The sequence below is a fragment of the Magnolia sinica genome, chromosome 19 (genome assembly GCF_029962835.1).
Source record: "Magnolia sinica isolate HGM2019 chromosome 19, MsV1, whole genome shotgun sequence".
Taxonomy (NCBI): Eukaryota; Viridiplantae; Streptophyta; class Magnoliopsida; order Magnoliales; family Magnoliaceae; genus Magnolia; species Magnolia sinica.
Window position 1 is genome coordinate 56,203,176 of NC_080591.1, and position 23,614 is coordinate 56,226,789.

Here is a 23,614-nt window from a genome sequence, read left to right on the forward strand (position 1 = left end):
TTTCCATTGGATCAGCTCTTTTTTTTTTTTTTTTTTTTTCTGAAAGATCCAATGGATCAGCTCTTATTTTATTTTATTTTTCCTGAAAGATCCAATGGATCGACTCATTCTCTTCCTTTTTATTAAAACTTCCCAGATCGGATGATTCTAACCCTTGAATCAGTGGCCTACAAATAAATTGCTAGGGATAACAATGGTACAAAATAAAATCCATGGATGAGCTGGATGGGATTGTCTAATATGTAAAATCTGAGGGTCATTATCTTTCCACGGTAGGTCCATCTTATCAACTGTCTGGATCATTTGAGGTTCATTTGCATGAAGATGCTGATATGGGGCTAGAAAAGTTTTGGATCCCTTCGTCCAGGTCTGTTTGACCTAATCAATAGGTTGGATGGCAAATAAAGATTACAGTGGGCCCTAATCTCAAGATGCCTTTGTCTACTACTTGTCTAAACCATATTAAACCTGAACTTTCCATTCGCTGAATTTTGGTGTTTCTATTATTTTACCATTCTCAATGACTTGCAATGGTCATCCTTTAATCACCCATTATGAAGGATGGGTCACTTTAGTTCGTGATAGAAACAGAAAAAGGCCTATAATTAAATAACGGCTATTATTTTCAAAACGATGTCCACTTTTTCCTCAATGGTGACTTTTATGTTATGGAACAATGCCCTGTTTTTCACCATTGTTTGGAAATCATGAATTGGCTTCACATATTCGCCTTGCTTAGTCTTGTAAACTAAGCAAGTTATGGTTGTGCCAGCTCACACCATGCAAACTAAAATTTCCGTCTCATAAAGAATTGCCACTGCTACCGCTACCCTTGCTAGAACCAACGGCAAGTGAATGCACGACGTACGCATGCCATGAGCTTGTTAGCTTCGGCCCATGATCTAAAAGGAAATAGTAACAAGATAAAGAACTATCTTATAAGGAAAACCTCATACAAAAATTTTATATGTTGTAGGCAATTAATTCAAACTAAACCATTCTCAATGACTTGCAACAATTTAGAAAAAATAGAAAACAAAAATCAACTTCCCCCTCCAGTCTGATCATCTTTGTTTCGGGATGCTTTGGATATTTTTGATATTAGACACTGATTATTTCTGTTGTTGGTTTGGTTGATTTTGAAATCTGGGTTTTTTTAGGGGAATGAGAGGGGAAACTGGCTTCAGAACCTCAAATATGGTGTTTTTGGGCTTGGAAACAGGCAGTATGAGCATTTTAATAAGGTTCGGGGAAAAAAAAGACATTAAATATTACGGGCTTTTAGTCAACACTTCTTTTACCTTTTGGCTGCTGCTGACATTTGGTTTATGCTGTGTTTTAAAAAATAGATAGCTAAGGTGGTGGATGACTTGATTGCAGAACAGGGTATGTGTTTTGGATAGCCTGATTCCCTTTTCTTTTTCTTTATTATTTTTTTCTACGTTTGGACGATATGGGCTTGTTGAGGTCATTGAAATTGATTAAGTGATATGTGACTGTGTCATCTTTGTATGCATTGCTAAATACCTACCTATTTCCATGAATTAGTTACAAAATCCCATCTTAACCAATGAACTTGCCTCTATCAATGGTATCTGCCTTACATTTGCTGGATTAATTTTATGGTTTACTTCAATTGATGAATTCATGACCCATTGTAATTGGTTGGAAACTTTGTGTCCTTTTCTGTTGAAATAAAAATTGCAGCACTGATTCAATTGGGATTTTGATCAATTTAGTGATTTGTTACAGATTAATAAATATGATTTGTATTAAGTGCCATTCATTTCTCCTCATTATGTTACCTGTTAACGTCATGAGGAAAATGTGTCTTTTTAACCGATATAGGGCAGGGTCTTGTTCATTAGCTTCATATTTTTTTGTTTTTAATATTATGTTTACTGAGTTTTGGTGATGCTGCTATGCTCACCCCTCTCCAGATGCACCTTTATGTGCAGCACGTGTGCTAAAAAATTAGGATTCAGTATGGTGCATTCATATTGGTCCACAATTATACGTTGAATGGGCACTTTGGCAAGTGTATTTTTAGCCATACAATCCTTATGTTGTATGCATTCATCTGCATGGTGGGGATCACCTTATGCATTGTTGGATATCCCACGCACTTGCCAGGTTGGCACTTGTGCTGTGTAAAGATGTGTTTGCAGGTGATTTTGCTTGCTCATTGATATTTTAAGTTAGATAGTCTTTAAAATGTTTCTGTATAATGTGCATAACAGTACATTCAAATTACACTACAAAAGAGGTGTTGTATTTATGGAGTTCTAGAAAGCTTGACCATTATCTAGAAACAATTGCATGTGAAATATGTGAGTGCTCATGTGAGTCACAATAGGAAAATTTATGCAAATCCAGTGCTCATGTGAGTCACAATAGGAAAATACAAATTTGGGCGGTATGCTTTATATGTATTACATTTTTTTTCTTAAATTATTATTGTGACTTGTTAATTTATAATTGTGACTTGTGATTTAATTGTGAGTTAGATAATTAGTTGCCCATTTGAAGATTTCTATATGGTCATACATAGATATAGTGTGTTTTTTTGTGGTATAGAAATCAAATTATCCTATTTTCGATAGTTTAAGGTTAGATGGATAATATGCTTTCATATAATCTATTTAAATATTCATTTCTGATATGCGATCCATCTCCTTTTTTCTCTTTAGATATGTTTCTTCCATTTCGTTTCCAATGTCAAATCTATTCACTGGAATCAGAATGTAAAAGAAGATCAATTTATCTAGAGAGGCATGTGGAGATGCTGTCGAATTTTCGGCGTAGACGTTTAAATGGGAATATGAAATTATTACAATCTATCCAACCTTGGATGGGTAACTAATTTAGGATTTAATTGAGCGATGGTCCCTGGAAGGTGAGAACCGCTGTTATGACCATGACAAAGCTGTCCATTTCCTATGGACAACAATATAGGGATCCCTGGAAGGTGGGAACCGCTGTTATGACCATTTAAGGTTGGATAGATTAGAATGCTTTTGGTTCCTTAATTTAAATGTTCATGCTCGTTCTGCATTGCATCTTTATAATTGATTTTTAATGTCAAATATCCTCACATTGTGCGGATACTTGACATGAGAATAAAATGCGAGATTAACATATCTGAAGAGACATGTGGAGATGCTATTGAAATTTCGATGTGGGCATTTAAATGGGAACATGAAAACATTACAATCTATCCGATCTTGGTTGGATGACTGATTTAGTCAATTCTAGTAAATCTTTGACAATAGTGAATCTTCAAGTGAGTCATTCTAGTTAATCTTTCGTAGGAAGCTTTGTCGGGCCCACATTGTATTTCCACCAACTTGTCTTTCGAAGTGGCTAAGGAACATAGTGATGGATAAGAGTTGGATTCGTATGTCAAGGTACCTCAATAACTTTTAGTTGTTATGGCCCATTGGTTAAGATGCATTTTTTGACATGTCCTCCAATTTCATTAGATGGTTTAGGGTGAGCAACGAATACTTAAGTGAAGCTGTGAAATTCCTAGATTTTGCATTTGCAATCTTTTCTTTTTCTTTTTTTTTTTTTTTCATTTTCTTTCTCCACCTGATTTGAAAATAGAAAGGGAATTCATATATATTACTCTCCTTCCACTGATAGACAATTCACTTTCTAGGATAAAATGGTAAATTCAATAGAGCTATTGCATCTATTTGTTTTTTTTTTTTTTTGGCACCATTTAAAAATTGGCAGTGACTCATCCACCTTACATATCAGATTGATTTACAGCTATACACACCATCCATATTGTGGATCTCATTGTTGATGGAGCATTTCTAAAATCAGACATTTCTAAATTACACTGATCAAGCAATCCTAACCATCCAATTAATGTATATCATATGGATAGATGGTTAAAAATAAAAGTGAATGGTCCAAATTTGGAAGGACAAATCTGATGGTTAATGTTATCTTCTCAGTGAAGATTTTTTATTATGCACTTGTGCTCCATCCATAGATTTGGATGGTCTGGATTGCCATACAAGCATGCCATGTGTATGTCTAAAGTCTCACCACCATTTTCTAAATGGTGCAAAACTAACTCTTGACTCCCCTTGCTCAAGACCTGACAGATGACTCTTTTTTTTTTTCTTTTTAAATTTATGGGCAGTGAAAATTATAATGATGGAGAAATTCCAAGTATCGCATGGTAGCTTATGCTGAGGGTTAAAATATTTCAATGGAGACGTATCCTATGGCAGTAGGATTGCGCCTACAACTAACCGACCGGTAAAAAATGGAAACAAATCTGTTGGGATAGTGCCCTTCATGGTGATGCTGGTTTTTTGAATTGGCCACTTGGATTCTGATTCACCCTAAGCAGAGTAGCAGACCTCCTTGAGTAGTAAACCTTGATGATGGTGATGCTGGTTCTAATTGAAAATAAGTTGGTCCATTTGTTCCACTCAAACATCTTTCTTTGGCAGTCCAGCAGACTATGAAACCGAACCTTTTCTGGGTCAAACAATTTGAGCTTGTTTTAGTTCTTTCATTTAAGCAGAGCAAGTTCGATTGGATCTTGCTTGCAGCCAGATGAATGCATAATATTTCTCAATTGGTTTTGATTAAATTATTGTTTGGTTTTATCTGAATTTTGTTGGATCTGAATTGGCATCAACCAATTCTCATTTTACCTTTGATTTGTTGTAGGAAAAATCAATGAACTGGAATTATCAAATGATAATGCTGAGAGTTCAGCGGATTTTTGTTCCGTAGACTCGGATTGGTCTTCTCCTGATAAGAGATCCATTTCATCAACTAATGTGTATAAGGTGAACTCCCAAGGAAGCTCAACAAGAACTCCAAATTCTGAGTTGTCTACAAGGTGGAGGCATACCCGCAATTTCTCACCCGCTGCAAGCCAGTTAACACTCTACAAGGTAGAGAATCTCTTACAGCCTGTTTGAAGGCAAGTAGAGTGAACCTCAATGGCAGCTACACAACTCACCAAAGATCGACAGAAGAAACCAGTCCCTTGGAAACAATGGCAATCATTGGCAATGAGGAGATCATTGACATTAACCAAGGTATTAGCTGCTTAGATTGGTGTATAATTAAAAAAAAAAAAACTAGGATACATGTGGGTCACCTTTTCTTTTTCTTTTTTTCTTTTTTTTTTAATACTTTTTGATAAGAAAGATTTTCTCTATTGCTACGGATTTTAGGTAGCCGTGATCTCTATAGCTACGGATTTAAACCGTAACAAGATTTAAAGGGGTGAGATCCCATGGCTACGGTCGTACTGTGAGATAGTCATCTTTAGCTACGGATTTTATCCGTAGCTTTTGACCTATAGTCTGGTAGTGTAGCAAAAAACTGATAATTTAGCGGCGTCCAGCACAACTGTCAGTAAAGGTCCTGACCGCCGGTAAAGCCTTTACCGACTGAGGCTTTACCGGCTGTTAACTAACCGCGGGCAAAGGATTTGCCCGCGGTTTTCTGGGCCTTTACCGGCGGTTTTGACCGCCGGCAAAGGCCAGTTTTCTTGTAGTGTCCCTTCCTTCTATCAATCCAGGCCATGGAAGTGTCCGCCACCCACTCTACATCATCAATCCCAAGCATCCTGCTTTAGATAATGCAAAGCCTACAATTAGGACTTGGTTCGGAGATCCTAACCTGTTATTAGTTAGATTCCCTTTGTTGAGTATAAATAGAAAATCTTCTCACATTAACATCGGCTAACTACAACTTGAACGGTCCAAATTTAATTACTATGATGCCTAATCTGCAATTTCTAAGTGCTTGCATATCATCCACCGAATACGAAAATTAGATGGGCTGAAGTAACTTTTTATTGATAGGCACTCGTTAATTGAATCAAGACCACTGGATTTTCATTTTGATCCATCTAATAAATTTTCACCAATCTGATTGTCTGATTTATAAGAGAAGATTGCTTCTTCTTCTTCTTTTTTTTTTTTTTCCTTGTTTATAATACATCCAAGTGATTACCCATAAATTGGACGGTCCAATTTTAATTACTGGCTTGTGACATATCCCATTTCTAAGTGACCAACATCATCCAATGTATCTTCTCGGGTTAAAATTCTGGTCGCAGGTGTGGCATAAAGTAGCTATATGACCGTACCGCGTGTATAAAGTGGAAGCAGATTGCGTCCTGTCCCGCCTAAACGGATATCTGTCCAGGCAGGGGATCTGTGGGGCCCACAATATGATGTATAGGTTTTATCTACGCCGTTCATCCATTTTTTTCAGATCATTTTTGGCTAATGAATTAAAAATGAGACAGATCCAATGCTCAAGGGAACCACACCACAGGAAGCAGCGTGATAATGATGAGCACAGTTGGAACCTTCCTACTGTAATGTTTATTTTCCATCCAATATGTTCATAAGTTCATATATACCTGTATTAATGGATTAAAAAAAAAAAAAACAAATTTCAGCTTGATCCAAAACTTCTATGGCCATCAAGAAGTTTTTAATGGTGAATATTCAATCCACACTGTGTGGCCCACTTGAGCTTTGTATCTGTATAAAATTTTCAATCACACTATAAAATGATCTGAAAATATAAATGAACGGCGCAGATAAAACCCATACATCACGGTACGCCGCACATAACCCTTGTCTGAACCGTTTCTGTCCAGGCGGGAGCAGGACCCAACTGCTTCCGTATAAAGTAGCAGCTGTGGAATCTCCCGCTTTTCATGGAAAGAAGAAGTCGCAGAGTCGGTGGATCAGGGAACACCGAGGTCAGTAGATCTGTGACTGTGGGGCCCACCTTGATGCATGTATTTTATATCCACGCTGTCCATCCATTTTTCCAGCTCATTTCATGCCACTAGAAAAAAAAGGTGAAGAAGCACTTCAAAATCTCAGGTGTACTGCACCAAATGACACTGTGGGGATTGAACGCCCACCATTAAAAACTTAGTAGGGCCCACAAAAGTTTTGGATGGAGCTGATATTTGTGTTTTCCCTTCATCCATTTGTGACCCAATCAACAGGTTGGACAGAAAAATAAAAAGATAACGGTGGGCCCTAGGGAGGTTTTAATAGAGTGACCGTTGTAAAATGCTGAAGCATTATTGATAGTGAAAGATGGTTGAGATATAGAAGTAGCTAAGAACAGTTGATCAGCTACATTTTCTGGGCCAGGGATCATTCAAGATATTTTCCAGTAATTGGACGTTCCAGATCCGTTATTTGGAATTGATACCATTTACTGAATGTGATTCAACTCACACTGGATTCTTGTTAGATATTGAAACTTTAGTTGCTGTGGCTTTTCCTTCTCAACTAAGCAAACCAAGTAAACAGAGAAATCCATCATCTTTATAAAGAATAGGAATATTACAGACAAGGAAGAACTTCGTTGAGAGAGTGTGTTTGTTGGATTCTATAGCTGTAGCTTTTCCTTCTTAACAAAGGAAATACAGAAATCACAGTAGTCAGGAGCAAGAACTTGGTTAGTTGGATTCTTTCTGAGAGAGAGAGAGAGAGAGAGAGAGAGAGAGAGAGAGAGAGAGAGAGAGAGAGAGAGAGAGAGAGAGAGAGAGAATGGGAATACCATCATTCTACTGGTGGTTGATAAATAAGTATCCAAAGATATTGATGAAAGCATGGGAAGAGAAAGGAGGAGAAGATGGTGTTGACACTACTCAGCCCAATCCGAATGGAATAGAATTCGATAACTTTTATCTCGACATGAACTGTATCATCCATTCCTGCTACCGTGGCGATTATCAGGTTCTCTCTTTATCTCTCCTTCATTTTTCTTGATTTGTATGCGGATTGATAGTCCAAATCCATGTGGGTTTACACTTTGATCCATAATAATAAATAAATAGATGTGCCCACAAAATGGTTGATGTAGTCTTTGTCCTTGATTGGTCTAATATTGAAAATCAACACCAAATTGGACTGATGATGCAGCTGATCGTCTGATTCGATAGTTTGATTTGACTGATATCAAAGATCAATGGTCAGATCTGACTAAAATTAAAGATCAATGGTTGGATTGGACTAATATTGAATATTAACAATCTAATTGTGTTGAAATTGAATATGAATGTTTCGATTGGGCAAATATCAAAGGTTGGTCTGATTAGACTGATATTGAAGCCGAATGGTTCAATTGTATGACATTGAAGATCAATGGATAGAGTGGAATGATATTAACAGTCTAATTGGGGGTGAAATTAAAGATGAATGGTCAGAGTGGGATGATATTGATAGTCAACTTTCCAATTCAGCTTCGACATTGGTCCAATTAGACCATTTATTTTCACTATCAGGTCTGCCCAATCAAATGATATCCTTTTTTAATTCCAGACCAATCATATTATCTTTTATATTGATCCAATTTAACTGTTGATTGTTAACATTAATCTACCGAACCATTCGGCTTTAACACTGGTCCAATTAGATCATTGATGTTCAATATTTGATTAACCAGACCATGCATATTCCAAGTTCAACACAATCAGATTGTATATCTTAAATATTGGTCAGTTATATCTTCGATCTTTAATTTTGGACTGATAAGCCCATTCATCTATGATATTGGTCAAATCACATTGTTGTTCATCAGTATCATTTGAATCAAACCATTTGATTTTGTCATTGGTCAATCAGGTCTTTGATTTTCAATATCAGCTCAGCCGGACCATTCATCTCCAATTTCAACCAAATCAGATAATTCATCTTCAATGAAGGTCCAACAAGATGTGGATCTTCAATTTGGGTTGACTAGGCTGTTCATCTTTGTTATTTGTCAAATCAAACTGTTTATCAGTATCTTTCAAATAAGACCTTTGAACTTTGGACCATTCATCTCCAAATTCAACACAATCAAACTGATTATCTCCAATTTCAAACTGTTTATTAATTGGACCATTCATCTCCAATTTCAGCGCAATCATATCATGTTGTCTTCAATATCAGTTCAATTAGATGGTTGATTATTATTATTATTATTGGTAATCTAATCATCTTTGAATTGGTCAATTTAGTCTATTGACCATCATTATTGTCCAAATTGGACCATTCGGCTTCATCACACATCTAATCATGTTGTTAATTTTCAATATGGGCCCAATTAAACTAATTGATGACAAAGATTTGACCAACCACCATTTGACTCACCTCTGGTTAAGGATAAAAGCTGTGCCTCGCATAGGAAACTTACATTTTGAAAAAAATAGTTGTAACTATCACCTAAAATGGGAGAAAGGCATGCACTGTTGATAGAGAATTGATAATAATCTTCATGATTAAGTTTTTAAAGCATGCAAGTTTGCACATATACAATTTGCAATTGTTCAAAAGAAAAAATTGTATACGGAGTTGTGGTTTTTTATTTCTGGTCATGTTGTTGTATCCATCTCCTCCTAAAACATATGACGAAGTCTTTAATAGCATTTTTGAAGATATCGACTGGCTCCTTCACATAGTGAGACCGGGGATGTTGTTTTACATTGCCATTGTTGAGTTGTTACCATTGCTCTTACTCCAGCTTCATGTTGTCACTCACTCTATAGGTTGATAAATACATAATGTTTTCTATAAGGATTCTTGAAACAATACTGAAATGTTAGATTTTGCTTTAGAAAATTGTTTTTTATACTAAAATTAAGGAGTTTGCTTCCATGCTGCAAATGAGGAAGAGTTGTTAGAATCATGGTTTAAATTATCATATCCATATCAGTGACCACTAATTCTTGACACGACGTGTATTGTATCACTGATATAACCAAATTTTATTGGGTGTATCAATGTGAAATTTTCAAAGGTAAAAAAATATATATATAGAATTAATATTTTATATTATATTCTTTTATATGTTTGTTTGTTTTTTTTTTTTTTTTTCAATTAAAAATACTTCTATGGATTGATAAATGACATTAATATTTTATTTAAGGATTAAGTAAATAATATGATATGTATTTTGTTATTTTTTTCTAGTGAATTTTCTTTTGTACATGATAAGTGATAAGTATCGATTTATCACATTTGTACTGATACACTACGTATTGGCCATTTCGACTGGTATTTAAAACCGTGGTTAGGGTTCTTAGCTTGCTAGCATATATAGATGGGGGCCATGGTATTATGAGTTGTGCCCGAAAGGTTATTTTAGTAAATTTAACAATGCAACAAGGGGTTATTTTGGTGCCAAAGAAGAGATATTGATGAGTTGGCTGTGGGTGATGTCACTACTCCTATGTTGCCTTTTAGAACCATTGGAAATGAGGGCCCATCACCTTGCCTTTAGGTGAATGGCATCACCCCGAAGGTAAAATGGTCTTTTTTGCATGTTCGGTGAGGGACATCATTTTAAGGGAAAAGTGGTCTTTTCACCTATATCTCAATCTTTATAAATGAGCAATGCAATAGATGGAGACCATTTTAAGATTTGACAAGTTTACAATCCGAATCAAGTGGTTTTTGCCTAAATAGGGCTGCAAAAAGTGTAATATGATGGTGGTGAAAATTCCAAAATAAATGATCTTATAAACAAGATTGTGTCCTAATGGTTAGGCTTACTTGGAAGGAGGAATGCTAAGTGTGCAGGCTAGTTGTTTTTGCCGATGTTTTGGCACATGAATCCCCATGTGGACACATGGCACCTTCAAGAGATCCGGACTGCTCATCCGTAGGCCAAGGCATGAAGGGGCCATCCCACAAAAACAGACTGATTGGATGCTCCAATCCCCTTAGTTCTAAAAAGGGCAAAATATTAAAAATAAAATAAAATAAAAAATGTTGGGTGTCTATTTACCTTACTCAAATTGAGCTCTTAGGATTTTCTGGCTAAATTGACTATTGGGCATGGCTCATATTTGTTGTGGCTATTGTATGACTGGTTTGGCCATCCCCATGAGTATCCATGTAGAAGAATGCATGCTAGATGTTGTGTGCAATCAGCATTCCTTCATGGGAGGTAACAAGTAAACTACCCATGTAGTGACAAAAACTTGCAATCAAATAGGAAAGCAGCCATTTGAGATGAATCTGTATTTTTAACTACCTAAATAACAAACTTGACTTCTTACTATATTAGTGGTAAATTTGCAAGTTGTGTTCATTTCTTACTAGTAAGCAAATCCTTTTACGTAATTTCTTTATTTTTCTTCAGAACGAAGCACCTATTCATCTTCTCATTTATCATTTGGTTGCTACAAGAGATTGTTTATTTGCTTCTGTAATTGTAGAGTTACTGTAATCACTCTCATCATCATATGGTCACCATTACACTTCTTTCCTTCTTTCAATATCCTATTTCTATGCTTTATACTGTCTTTTCTTTGAGGAACCGCTTGCAGCTTTCATTTATCTACATTGTACATGTTATATTGGTTTACTGGCTTAAATTTACATCTAGACGGAGTAGCAACAATAGCCAAAATGAGGAAGCAAAGATGTGGGCGCTTCTTATCTGCAAAGCTAAAAGAACTTATGGTGTCTTTTTCTTCAATTCCCCATAACAATTGCACTCATTTGATGTTAGTTTTTCTTCCAAAAGTAAATAAGGAGAACGATCAAAAGGTGTTACTATATTTATTAAAAAAAAAAAAATCATTTTCATGTGTTCATAATCTTGAATTAGTTTTATTGTTCTTTAGGAAATTGGGCAGGATTTTCAAGAAATTCCGTGCGAGGTTTCGGATTCAAGTGTTATTAGATCAGGAACTAAATTCATGATAAAATTATTGGAGGAGGTTAAATGCCATGTTTATTCAAGATTGAACAATGACCCGGGTTGGAAAGACATTAAGGTATAATGATGAATTTCATTGAAAATTATTTTTTAATTACATAGATAGTATTAGGAACTGTAATTTGCTTCCTTTTTCTTACTAATAACTGTTAAAGCCTCAAATTTTGAAATAATCAGGACTCTTTGTTGGTAAGAGATTGTTTGAATGAGCCCTACTAAGGGCTCATTTGGATGGACCATCAAAAGGGGCATTTGAGGCATAAAGTCCCTTTTGAGACAAACCGGGGGATTTTGGTTTGTGTTTAGATGCACTTTGCAAACCCCTGTTTCATCATCTCACTCGACAGAATAGGCACTAAAATGCCGACTTGACAAAAACCAATCCAATTGATTTCTGTCAAGTTGATGGTAAAAGCAGGCTTGAAACTCCTTTTCTGGAAACCCCTTTTTTGCGCAATTGCATCCAAATGGGCCCTAAGGTTCTTGTGGTAATGTGTCTACTCTATGAGGTCTATGCAGTTCTTCCAATGGACCACGTCGTGTTTGCTCCTTAGCTTGGAAATCTGGCCATTCAGGTCATCGGGCGGGCCACATCATGCATTTTTTTCTTATACTTTTGGCCAGCCTGATGATCCGTCTTTCCATCCCATTTACGCATGATGAATGCATTGAACAGCCTGAATGTTAAACAGTCATTGAGATGTGGCGAGAGTAGGATTTCCGAATTGGACCTTCATTGTTCACCTTCAAATATCTCCATATGCCCATTATGTCTGATTTATTTATTTTTTCTTCAAATTGTTTTTTTTTCTTAGGTTATATTGTCTGATGCAAATGTTCCTGGCGAGGGAGAGCATAAGATTATGTCATTCATACGGCTACAACGGAATCGTGATGGATACAATCCAAATACTCATCACTGCGTGTATGGCTTGGTATGACTGATTTTAGTGCTACTTGAATGAGCTACAAATTTGAGGGGCGCTCTCGAGTGGTTCCGGTACCACCATAAGCTCACAACATGATGTGTCCCCTATGCATATCAATAGTGGGCATTTTTATCTCTCAATGTGTCCCTGTGTTGTGGCCCATCTTTGTTTTGGATTGGTATGATTTCTGGGCTTTGGATGTTTTTGAGGTGAAGCATCTTATGCCGGGTTAGATTTTGTGAACACATCAATTTTTTATTTTTATTTTTATTTTTTAAAGAGGAAATAAAGAATTTTATTGATAAGGCATGAAGGCAAAGAATACACACACCCAACCATCACAAACACCGCCCCAACCACTTAAGAAGCCACTCCTTAAGATTCTTTTGAGCCACTCCTTAAGATACGAGTTTTTTTTTTTTTTTTTATTGAAACCCCTAAAATGGAACCACTTTGTTCCTAAAACAAAGATTATTCCTTTCATCCCAAATAGACCAAAGATTAGCAAGCAGGGCCAATCTCCATTTCTTCTTAAGAGAAGACCCTAGGACACCTTCATGCCAAAAAGAGAACAACTGCTCAATTAAACTTGGCATAACTCAAGAAATTTTGAAGACCTCCAAAACGTGAACCCACACGTCCTTTACAAAAGAATGAAAGATGAAAAGATGATCCATGGATTCCATGCCATTCATGTAGAGCAAGAAAATATTAGGAAGCACAATTGTTCTTTTTTTAGATTATCAGCCATGGGGACTCTATTCCTCCCAACAAGCCAATCGAAAGCCGCAACCTTAGGGGAGCACTCTAAAACCATAAATGCCTAGTTTGAGAACAACAAACCGAAGAAGAACCCTAGAAATATGGTAAAAGAGTGACTTGATAGAGAATCAACTAGATTTATCTTTGCGCCAAACCAAAGTATCTAGACAACCTGGAGACGGAGAGACACCATGAAGAAACTAAAGAAGGCCCATTAACACGTCCATCTCAATATCAAAAGGTTTTCGTCTACACAGAGGAACCCAAACCCCATCAAAACCAGACCAAAAACAAAAGGAGCAATGGAGATATCTAGGTCGAGGGAAAGGGCAGCCAAGTTAGGGAACGCCAATCTCAAAGGGACCTCACCCAACCAGATATCAACACATAACCGAATTCTTGTACCTTCCCCGATGGAAAAACCAACCCCCTCAACCACTCTCCCAGCCAGTTGGGTGATCGCCTTCCACGTGGAAGATGCTCTATAAAGAGAGGCTGGCTTGAACCCCTAGCCTAAATCAGACACACCATAGTTGCTATCAATAATGGACCTCCAGAGTCTATCCTCATCAGATCAAACCTCCAAATCAACTTTCCTAAAAGGGCATCGTTGACGTCTTCCAGGCTTCTAATCTTTGCACCTTCTTCACAATAAGGCCTACAAACCTCCTGTTAATCAAGTAAATGGAATTTACCCTTGGCTAAAGCACCTTGCCAGATAAAATCCCCTCTCAGTCTGTCTATCCTACCCAGGACATATTTTGGGCATTTAAACAATGACATAAAATAAAAAGGGAGATTAGAAAGGGCAGCTTTGATTAGCGTTATCCTTCCTCCTAATGTTAGGCTTCTACTTTTTCATGAAGAGAGTTTCCTCTCCATACACTCAATGACCTTATCCTAGAGGTGTAAGGGTGGTTGCTGATCCACAAGAGGCGGACCAAGGTAAGAAGATGGGAAGGACACAACCCTACATCTAAACACATCAGCCAAGACAGACACCTCGACTGGAAAGAAGTGGATCCCAAGGATTTCACTTTTAGAAATATTGACTTTTAACCCTAAAACAACTTTAAAAAACATCTCACAAATTTACGCAGATTGTTGACCATAGACTCAACAGCCTCGCAAAGAACAAGGGTGTCGTCAACGAACTAGAGATGTGAAATCCTACTCTCTACATTTTCCGCTTTGAAGCCCCAAAAAAGACCCACCAACTTCCCTTTGCTCAGCATTCTGTTGACAGCCTCCGGAACAATGACAAACAAGAAAGGGGAAAGGGGACTCCCTGTCGAAGGCCCCTTGAAGCTCTAAAGAAGCCAAAGGGGAAACCATTAATGAGGATGGAGAATCTTGTAGATTAGACACAAGGATGGACCCCTTTTCTCCATTGAGACCCAAAACCCAAATGTAGAAACACTTAGTCAAGAAATTTTTAGTCAACATGATCATAAGCTTTCTCCAAATTAAGCTTGGAAGCATTGCCTTCAACACCAGCCCGATGGCATGAGTCAATACACTCATGAGCTACCGGAGCATTATCTAGAATTTGCCTCCCGGATGTGAAAGCACCTTGGGAAGTCAAAATAACCTTTGGAAGCACCTTGCGGAGCCTCTGCACTATGATTTTATCAATAATCGTGTAAGGGTTGCTAATGAGGCTAAAGTCCTTCAGACACTCAGCCTCTTCAGTGGACCACACATTTGCCCGTTAACACTGTAAGCTTTCGGTGGTACTGTTACCACTAGAGAGCGCCTCATTATTTGATTGGTTATTAGTTTCAGTTGCAATTACTCTCTTCACTGAAGTTCTGAATTTTCTGGCTTGCAGGACACGGATCTTATAATGTTGGCTTTAGCCACACATGAAGTTTATTTCTCTATATTGGGGGAGGTGAGTTTAGTGTCTACTCTTTAAGAAACTTGCTTATGTTGAAGTGAAAACTAGTTTGTAAGCAATGTCTTAAGTAACCAAAATTTTTGTGACTAGTTTACATTAAAGTTTGGTGGGTTGCATGTCCTTTTTTCTTCTTTAAGCAAGCAAAAACTTCACATAATGTTGGAAATTTTTGCACAGGCAATCTTTTGGCATAGGGTTGTAATTCGGTTCTAGACCTTAACCTTTCCAAATCGAAAGTTTTTATATCCTAATTCGTGCTTGAAATTAGACCTGACAGGACCCCATGGGATATCCCAATCGAACTGGAAATTGATCTGCCAATTTGCATATGGTACCAGTATTGAAATCTGATAGTGCCAAATCCGATTCCCTTGTGGACTGGATTTTGATCTGCCAATATTGAGACGCCCTCATTGATAATTCAAGGTCTAAGTTTCAGAGTGGGACTTGCTAAGGTACAGGAATGAGTTGTATTGCAGATGCCGATACAACTTATCTTGTATTGGACACGTTCTGAAATCATTCAAAAAATTTTGAAATTAGAAAGAAGTAAAAAGATTAGGAAAAATCAACAAGAGCATGAAATTATGGAAACCCATGTCGCAAAGATATATTTGGTATGGATTCTTAGAGATGAAATATTGCGAACCCATTTATTAAGAAGTGAGTGTTTATTGTTTTTTACTATTGATACACCAGGATGCAGCTTCCAGGGAGCAGGAAGTAAGCTTCATATTGTCCCCCAAAACATCTCTTCCTAAGCAGAATGTATATTCTATAAGATCAAGAGAGTGGTTTATTAATTTCCGTCAGTCCAAAGATAGTGCTTCGTTAGCTAAGACGCCGTATCAGGTCTCTCTCTCTCTCTCTCTCTCTCTCTCTCTCTCTCTCTCTCTCTCTCAATACCATTGCTTCATTCTTCCTATAACTTTCAGAAAAAAAAAATATTACACGTGATGTGTATCATTTGATGAGGCACCCAAACCCTGTGATTTTCGGTATTGTGGGCCTCAAATGTATGGGTATTTCCCTAAATGTCTCCCAGATTGGAAGTTTGTGACTGTTTGAACTCTAACCTAATACACATATAAGAAAAATGTGTACATTGACTATCGACATCTTGGCATGTTTGGATTAAGGGAAAACAGAAGAAAAGAAGAGGAAAGGAAGCACTTTTCCCATGATGGGACAGTTCACAATGTTTTGATAGCAAAATTGTACCACCAGCATAGCAAATTGCTACATTTTTTAATAGTCAATTTTCCCAGCTCAAGATACGGGTGAGCATTGTCTCACAAAAATGAGATTTCCACTTGCCATCCAAGCAAGATTCTCAAAAATGGAATCCATGTATCAATAGTCCCATGGAATCCTTGTGTATCCATCACTAGAAAATCATTACACTTTTCTTTTCCTTTCTCTTTGTTTTGCCCCAATCCAAACACGCCCTTAGTAGGAAAAACACCAAAAGCTAAAGGTATTGGATGCTCCAATCAGGGATTTTTTTGGTACATCCCTACACTGCCTGCCCATTAGATAACAAGTTGGATCACCATGGCCCACTACGAGTATAGAATTGGGAGCCTTATAACCCTAAATTCATCTAATTTTGAATGCGAGTGTGAACTCTTTAGTGTCGTTCTTCATTGACATGTTTTTTTTTCTTTTACATTTCGGCAGTTCTTGAATATTTGGATATTACGAGAATATTTGGAACTCGACATGACAATTGCTGAACCTCCCAAAGATTTCTTGATAAATTTCGAGCGAATCATAGACGATTTCATCTTCCTGTCATTCTTCTTGGGAAACGATTTTGTGCCTAATCTTGCTTTGTTGGGAACTCATGAGGTATGTATATTAGCCTGTAGTTACATTTTTTTGGTACTAATGCATTTTGAAGAAGAATTTGGAACGTCTATTCTTAATGTACCAAGTTCTCATATAAGGGCCTGTATAGAAGTTCCTTGCGGATTAGGTTGGGTGTAATGCCTTTCGTGAAACGCCAACTGCAATTGCTTGAGTGCACATACAACTTATCAATTGCACTTTGTAAGTGCACTTGGTGCACGTGGAAATGAGCCAGATGTGTGTAATATATCTGAGCTGCTCTTTAAGCGATCTCCGCTGCTTAGATTGCTTCTTTAAATATTCTAGTCAATACCTTCATCAAGCGGGCCAGGCATGTATGAAGTACATTAACTGTTAAGAGGAAGCAAAAATAATCCAATTGAAAGAAAGAAGGCATGATTTATCAGGTGGCAATCTCTAGATCAGCAGCTCCGTGTATTGAATAAATGCGCTCAACATTGCTTATGAGGTTAAAAATGAATGAAATTAGGAGGTTTCCTCGAATACAGCCCGATGTATTGCAATATGATATTTTGGGACTTTATGCATCGGAATTGGGGTTCTTTCAATAACTACAGATCATTTATGTGATAGGGCTCCTCGAAATAGTTTCAACCCCTTGATTACACAAGGGTTATGGTGACTGTCCATTTGGAAAGCAAAAGAGCCAAATTTCAATTGGTTGAAATAATCTAGTTTAAGATATTTATTTATTTTCTGTCCACCAAACGAGTTGGGACTCATCGTATAAACAGTTTTGATTGTTAGAAGACAATTTATATTCAAAGACTAAAGTCCCGACATATCACATTGCAATACATTGGAATGTAGTCGAGCAAACCTTTGAAATTATTATTTCATGGTGGAAATGCAGAAAAATGGCAAGCAGCTGACTTAGGTCAAATGTTGAATTTGTCAACTTTCTCCTCTTCTTTACCTTTTTCATGAATATTTAATGGCATGCTGTGTTGCATTGTTTAGGGCGCTATGGATTTGCTAATGGCTGTTTACAAACAGGAGTTCAAAAGCATGGGTGGATATCTCATCGATACACGCCGAGTAAAATACTGATCTGTATCTGCTTTGTAGTTATAAGACGTGCATGATAATTACTATATTTGCATTGAGCAGTAGGGACAGTTGCTGAAATATCCTATCTGGTCAATTTGGCCATTTGCTGTAGTGAGCCCACTTTCTATTTCACACCAGTTTGATGGACTTTTTCCCACTACCAAAAAAAACGGGTAAAGGCTACGGACTTAATCCTGTTTTATGATGCTTGGTGGCACTGTTTGAGTGGGCATACTTTTACATTTTCACTCATTCCGTGCTCTGGCATGGAATGTTAATGGACTGTATGCAATTGATTTCAAGTAGTTGAAAATACTGATTGATATTACTTCTGTTCATGGTCAGTTGCAAGATGAGAATGCTGCCTATATAAATTTTGAAAGACTAGAACAGCTTATCCTTGCTGTTGGTTCTTATGAAGATAAAATTTTCAAGAAAAGATCAGAGATACAGAAGGTATACCATATATGCAGATCTTTTTGCGTGATGTGTGTTTTTTTTTTTTTTTTTGCATTTTATTTTTGCTGATTCATGTTTGGCACTTCTGTTTTGATGCCTTGTGTTATCCAATTCATCTATTTTGTTGGCAATTGGAGTTGTGTTCTGGCACTAATTCATGTGTTTAAATTTTTCGTTACTGATAGCATATTTCAAAAACTCTACTTGACTCGATGTATGTCTAGCCATGTCGGGTTGACTTGAAGACTAGGATGAGTCTTTAATTGACTTAACTTGATTTTTTAAAATTAAATTAATGTTGTGTGTAGCTAAAATATAAAAATAATGGAAAAAGATGCATATTTATTGCAGTTCTTGTTAGTGAGAGATGGTGCTACCTCTACTAGAGGTCTTGTCGGGAGTTAAGCCGATGGAGTCATCAAGTAGACTCAACAAGTTACGGAGAGTTAAGGCAACGTAGTCATTGAGTTGATTCAGTCTATTCAGAGAGGGTTGAGGCCAAGTAATGCCTGCAACTGATTTTCATGCGCACTTGGCCTGAAATCTTGCCAAGGCTGAGGTTTAGAACTATGACTGATAGAAATAATACAATGTCAATCTTTGTTGGAAATAACACATTGCATTTACAAGTAATTGGGTCCACAATTTATTGGATTCCAACTGTAGCAGAACAAGTGGTGATCTATTGCCGTCTAACCTATAATGATAGTTTGATCTAGTAGAACAAATTCAGTAGAATAAGGCAATTTTCTTTTCAAAAATTTTAATTTTTACCTTCATCTTTAAAACTGGGTTTCCACTTTGTTAAAATCTCCATATAGGTCATTACCCTGAAGATTATATAGATCTCAATTTGTAACCATCAAGGTAATTTTGCCATTTAATCAGTCCCACAGGCAAGTTTCTTTCACCAAATGTCCTACTATTTCTCTCCTTCAACGGTCGTAATAGGATAGCCAAGGGAGTCATTATTCACAAAACACTCTGATCTCATCTGTAATAAACAAGACAGGCTGTGATAGACAGGCTGAAACATACCTTGTATAGACCTTGTATAGCTAGCATACCTTATATAGTTGGTTTTCCATAGGTAGATGATTCTGATTTTATTTCTTTCCTTGTATAGATGCTGTAATCTCTTTATATTCAACCCCTTTGGGTTGTCTCAAATACACAAAAGCTTTCAGCTCGTCTCGGTTTACATGGTATCAGAGCATCACTGATCCAAATTCGGCACCACCTGTCAGATCCGACCACCCCTGCGTCGTCCGGCCATCCCTGTTGCGTCGTCCGATCATCCCTCTGCTCGTCCAAGCACCATCTGCTGCTCGTCCCGCGCCTCTGTTACAGATCCGACTATCCCCTGCTCTTCCGAATGTCCCCTGTTGCAGATCCGGCCACTCCTTGCTTGTCCGAACGTCCCCTGTTGAAGATCCGCCCACTTCCTGCGCGTCCGACCGTTCGTCCGACCACCCCTTGCGCGTCCGACCACCCCCTGTGCGTCCGACCACCCCCTGTTGCGCGTCCGACCACCCCCTGCGCGTCCGACCACTCCTGTTGAAGATCCGACCACCCCTGTTGAAGATCCGACCACCCCCAGCTTTGCCCGATCTGTTGCTGTTGCTGCTGCGTCGCCAGATCTACATTTTCCAGATCCACAGGTCCTGTTGCTGTTCCTATTCTTCTTCTGCTGCAACTGTTGCTGTCCTGTTGCTGTTCCTATTCTTCTTCTGCTGCAACTCTTTGCGTGCTTTATATTAACTCCGATCAATGGACAAGAACTCATCACGTACAGAGGCCCCAAGGTGTAGTTTTGATGGTACCAACTATTCACTATGGGCCATCCATTTTCAGAACTTCCTGAAGGGTCGTGGTTTGTGGGGACTAATTGATGGATCTGTTACTATTCCCACTTCCACGGATGCCGATAAATTGGCTGATTGGGAAATGAACAATGGACGGATTATTACCTGGATTCTCGATTCGGTTGATTGGTCCATTGCTGTTGGCCTCACACCTCATCGCACGGCTAAGGCAATGTGGGAGCATCTTCAGACAATTTATCAACAAAGTAATGCGGCCCGGTCATATCGTCTGGAACAGGATCTCGTTAACCTTACTCAGGGTGACTACAGCATCCAATCATTTTACTCTAAAATTGTCACAAGTTGGACTGAGATGGCCTTGATGGATCCAATATTTCCTTATGACTTCAGGATTTTCCAAACTATGCGCGAGAGTGCGCAAGTTCGCCAATTTCTTATGAAACTGCGTCCGGAATTCGAGCATTGTCGAGCTGCTCTCTTGAACCGTAGCCCTACTCCTTCATTGAATTCGGTTATTAATGATCTATTGGCTGAGGAACAACGACTGAAAGTTCTATCACTTCCTTCCTCGACTCCGGGATCCTCTGATATGGTGCTTGCTGTGTCCACCACTACATCAACGCGTGGCTCCTCTCTTTTAACATGTCGCGGCTGCAACAAGGTGGGTCATGTTGTTGCTCAATGCAAAGAATGGTGCGCTTATTGTCGACGAACTGGTCATGGCATTCAAGACTGCCGTACACGTGCATATGCATCTTCTTCCGTCCGTGGACGTGGTGGTCGTGGTCGTGGCCGTGGTCGTGCTCTTTCTGCTACTGCTGCCACTATTTCTTCCGAGCCGACTGTTACTGATTCTACATCTACTGTTTCTGCTGAAGGTCTTTCATCTCCGTTGACTCCTGCGATGCTCCAGCAAATCGTTCAGGCCCTTTCTGCGGCCGGTATGTCAGGTATATCCCCATCTTCTACATGGTTCTTCGATTCGGGTGCTTCCAATCATATGACCGGTGCTGTATCCCATCTTCGTGACATTTGTCCCTACACCGGCAATCAGGCTATTTCTACTGCGGATGGCACTAGACTACCTATTCAGTCTGTTGGATCATTGACTTTCTCTCCTTCTGCTCATCGCCAGTTCACCCTTCGTGATGTGTTTCATGTCCCTAACCTCTCCTCCAATTTAATTTCAGTTGGTCAACTCACATCAAATAATTGCTTAGTCATATTTCTTCCCAACTGTTGTTTTGTGCAGGATCTGGCGACGGGGAAGGTACTTGGGAGGGGTAGGCGGCATGGTCGTCTGTACGTGCTGGATTTTGATCCATCTGTCACTCCGGCCCGTTGTTTCTTTTCTCCTTCTTCATCAGATATTTCTTCAGCAAATAAATTGTGGAAACTATGGCACTTTCGCCTAGGTCATCCACATTCCGATCGGTTACTTCAGTTAATTTCGTCTGGCATGTTAGGGAATATTTCTCTTAATAAAAATGATTTGGATTATTCTTGTTCTTCCTGTTGTCTTTCAAAAAGTAAGTGTGTTCCATTTTCCCTAAGTACTACAAAATCATCTTCTATGTTTGAACTTGTGCATACGGATGTCTGGGGTCCTTCACCAATTATGTCTCTCTCTGGGTTACGATACTATGTAATATTCATTGATGATTTCACACGTTACACTTGGATTTACTTTCTACAATCGAAGTCACAGGTTTTTGAAAAATTCAAGTTATTTCACTCTATGGTGGAGACTCAATTTCGGGTTTCAGTTCAAACTCTCCGCTCTGACTCAGGGGGGGAATATCTCTCAACTGATTTTCGTACATTTCTTCAAGGGCATGGAATTATTCATCAAACCACCTGTTCTGATACTCCACAACAGAACGGGGTGGCTGAAAGAAAAAATCGTCATATTATTGAAACTGCCAACACCCTGATGACGGCTATGAGTGTTCCTCGTTCTTTCTGGGCTGAAGCAATGTTACATTCCGTCTACTTGATTAACCGGATGCCAACCAAAGTTCTGAACAGTAAATCTCCTTACTCTGTTCTCACTGGCTTACCTCCTGCATATTCCACATTTCGTGTTTTTGGTTGTATCTGTTATGTTCACCTGGCTTCACGTGAACGTAACAAACTATCTCCAAAATCAGTCAAATGTATGTACTTGGGATTTGGGGAAACTCAGAAGGGTTTTCGGTGTTATGATCCGGTTTCTCGTCGTGTTCGGGTTTCACGACATGTTGTTTTTCTTGAGCACATTGCTTTTCATTCATCTCTTCCTCCTCCGCACACTCCCAACTCTCCTGGTCTAACTGCCTTTCCAGAAATTCCGTTTGCCTCAAGTACTCTCCCTCGTCCGTTGCAGGTTTACTCACGTCGACCACGTACAGATCCACCACCTATTACTCAACCCGAACCTACTGTACCCGTTGCTGATCCCGAACTTACCTCGATCCGTCGTTCCGCTCGTGAACATCGAGCGCCTGATCGGTTGATATGCTCTATGTCCATGCTTTAAGCACCCATTTCGGTCCAAGCTCGTACATACACTCTGCATTATAAACACGATTAATCAGGCCATTAAGCGGTATCATGTGTGTAAATCTATGTAATAAATGGGTCTGATATGCAATATTTGACCCTCAACAGCTAATTGGTAGCAAATGGATTTATTCGGTCAAACTCAAGTCTGATGGATCATTGGATCGATACAAGGCTCGACTTGTCGCTCAGGGATACAAACAAGAATACGGAATTGATTATGATGAGACTTTCGCTCCCGTGGCCAAGATGAAAACTGTTCGTACTCTTCTGGCTATATCTTCTGTTCGCTCATGGCCACTCGCTCAGATGGATGTGAAAAATGCCTTTCTTCATGGAGATCTTCAAGAAACCGTGTATTTGAAACCTCCTCCTGGCTCCTTAATCCCTGACAATAAGGTATGTCGCCTAAAGAAAGCCCTGTACGGCCTCAAACAGGCACCTCGGGCATGGTTCCAATGCTTTCACGATGTTGTTACGGGTGTTGGCTTTACTCAAAGTGGTCATGACCCATCCTTATTTTTGCATACCACTGCTCACGGAAT

At 38.5% G+C, this 23,614-nt stretch overlaps 1 protein-coding gene across 1 annotated transcript in view; it reads left to right on the forward strand.

Moving 5' to 3' along the window:
* The first annotated feature begins 12,240 nt into the window (after positions 1-12,240).
* LOC131234500 (5'-3' exoribonuclease 3-like) overlaps positions 12,241-23,614 on the forward strand; it is a 52,065-nt gene continuing 40,691 nt past the window's right edge. Inside the window, exons 1-6 of the mRNA XM_058231430.1 lie at positions 12,241-12,665; positions 15,253-15,315; positions 16,021-16,173; positions 17,002-17,172; positions 18,154-18,231; positions 18,589-18,699. Coding sequence (XP_058087413.1) covers positions 12,594-12,665; positions 15,253-15,315; positions 16,021-16,173; positions 17,002-17,172; positions 18,154-18,231; positions 18,589-18,699 — 648 coding nt within the window. The 5' untranslated portion in view covers positions 12,241-12,593. The remainder of the gene's footprint in view (positions 12,666-15,252; positions 15,316-16,020; positions 16,174-17,001; positions 17,173-18,153; positions 18,232-18,588; positions 18,700-23,614) is intronic.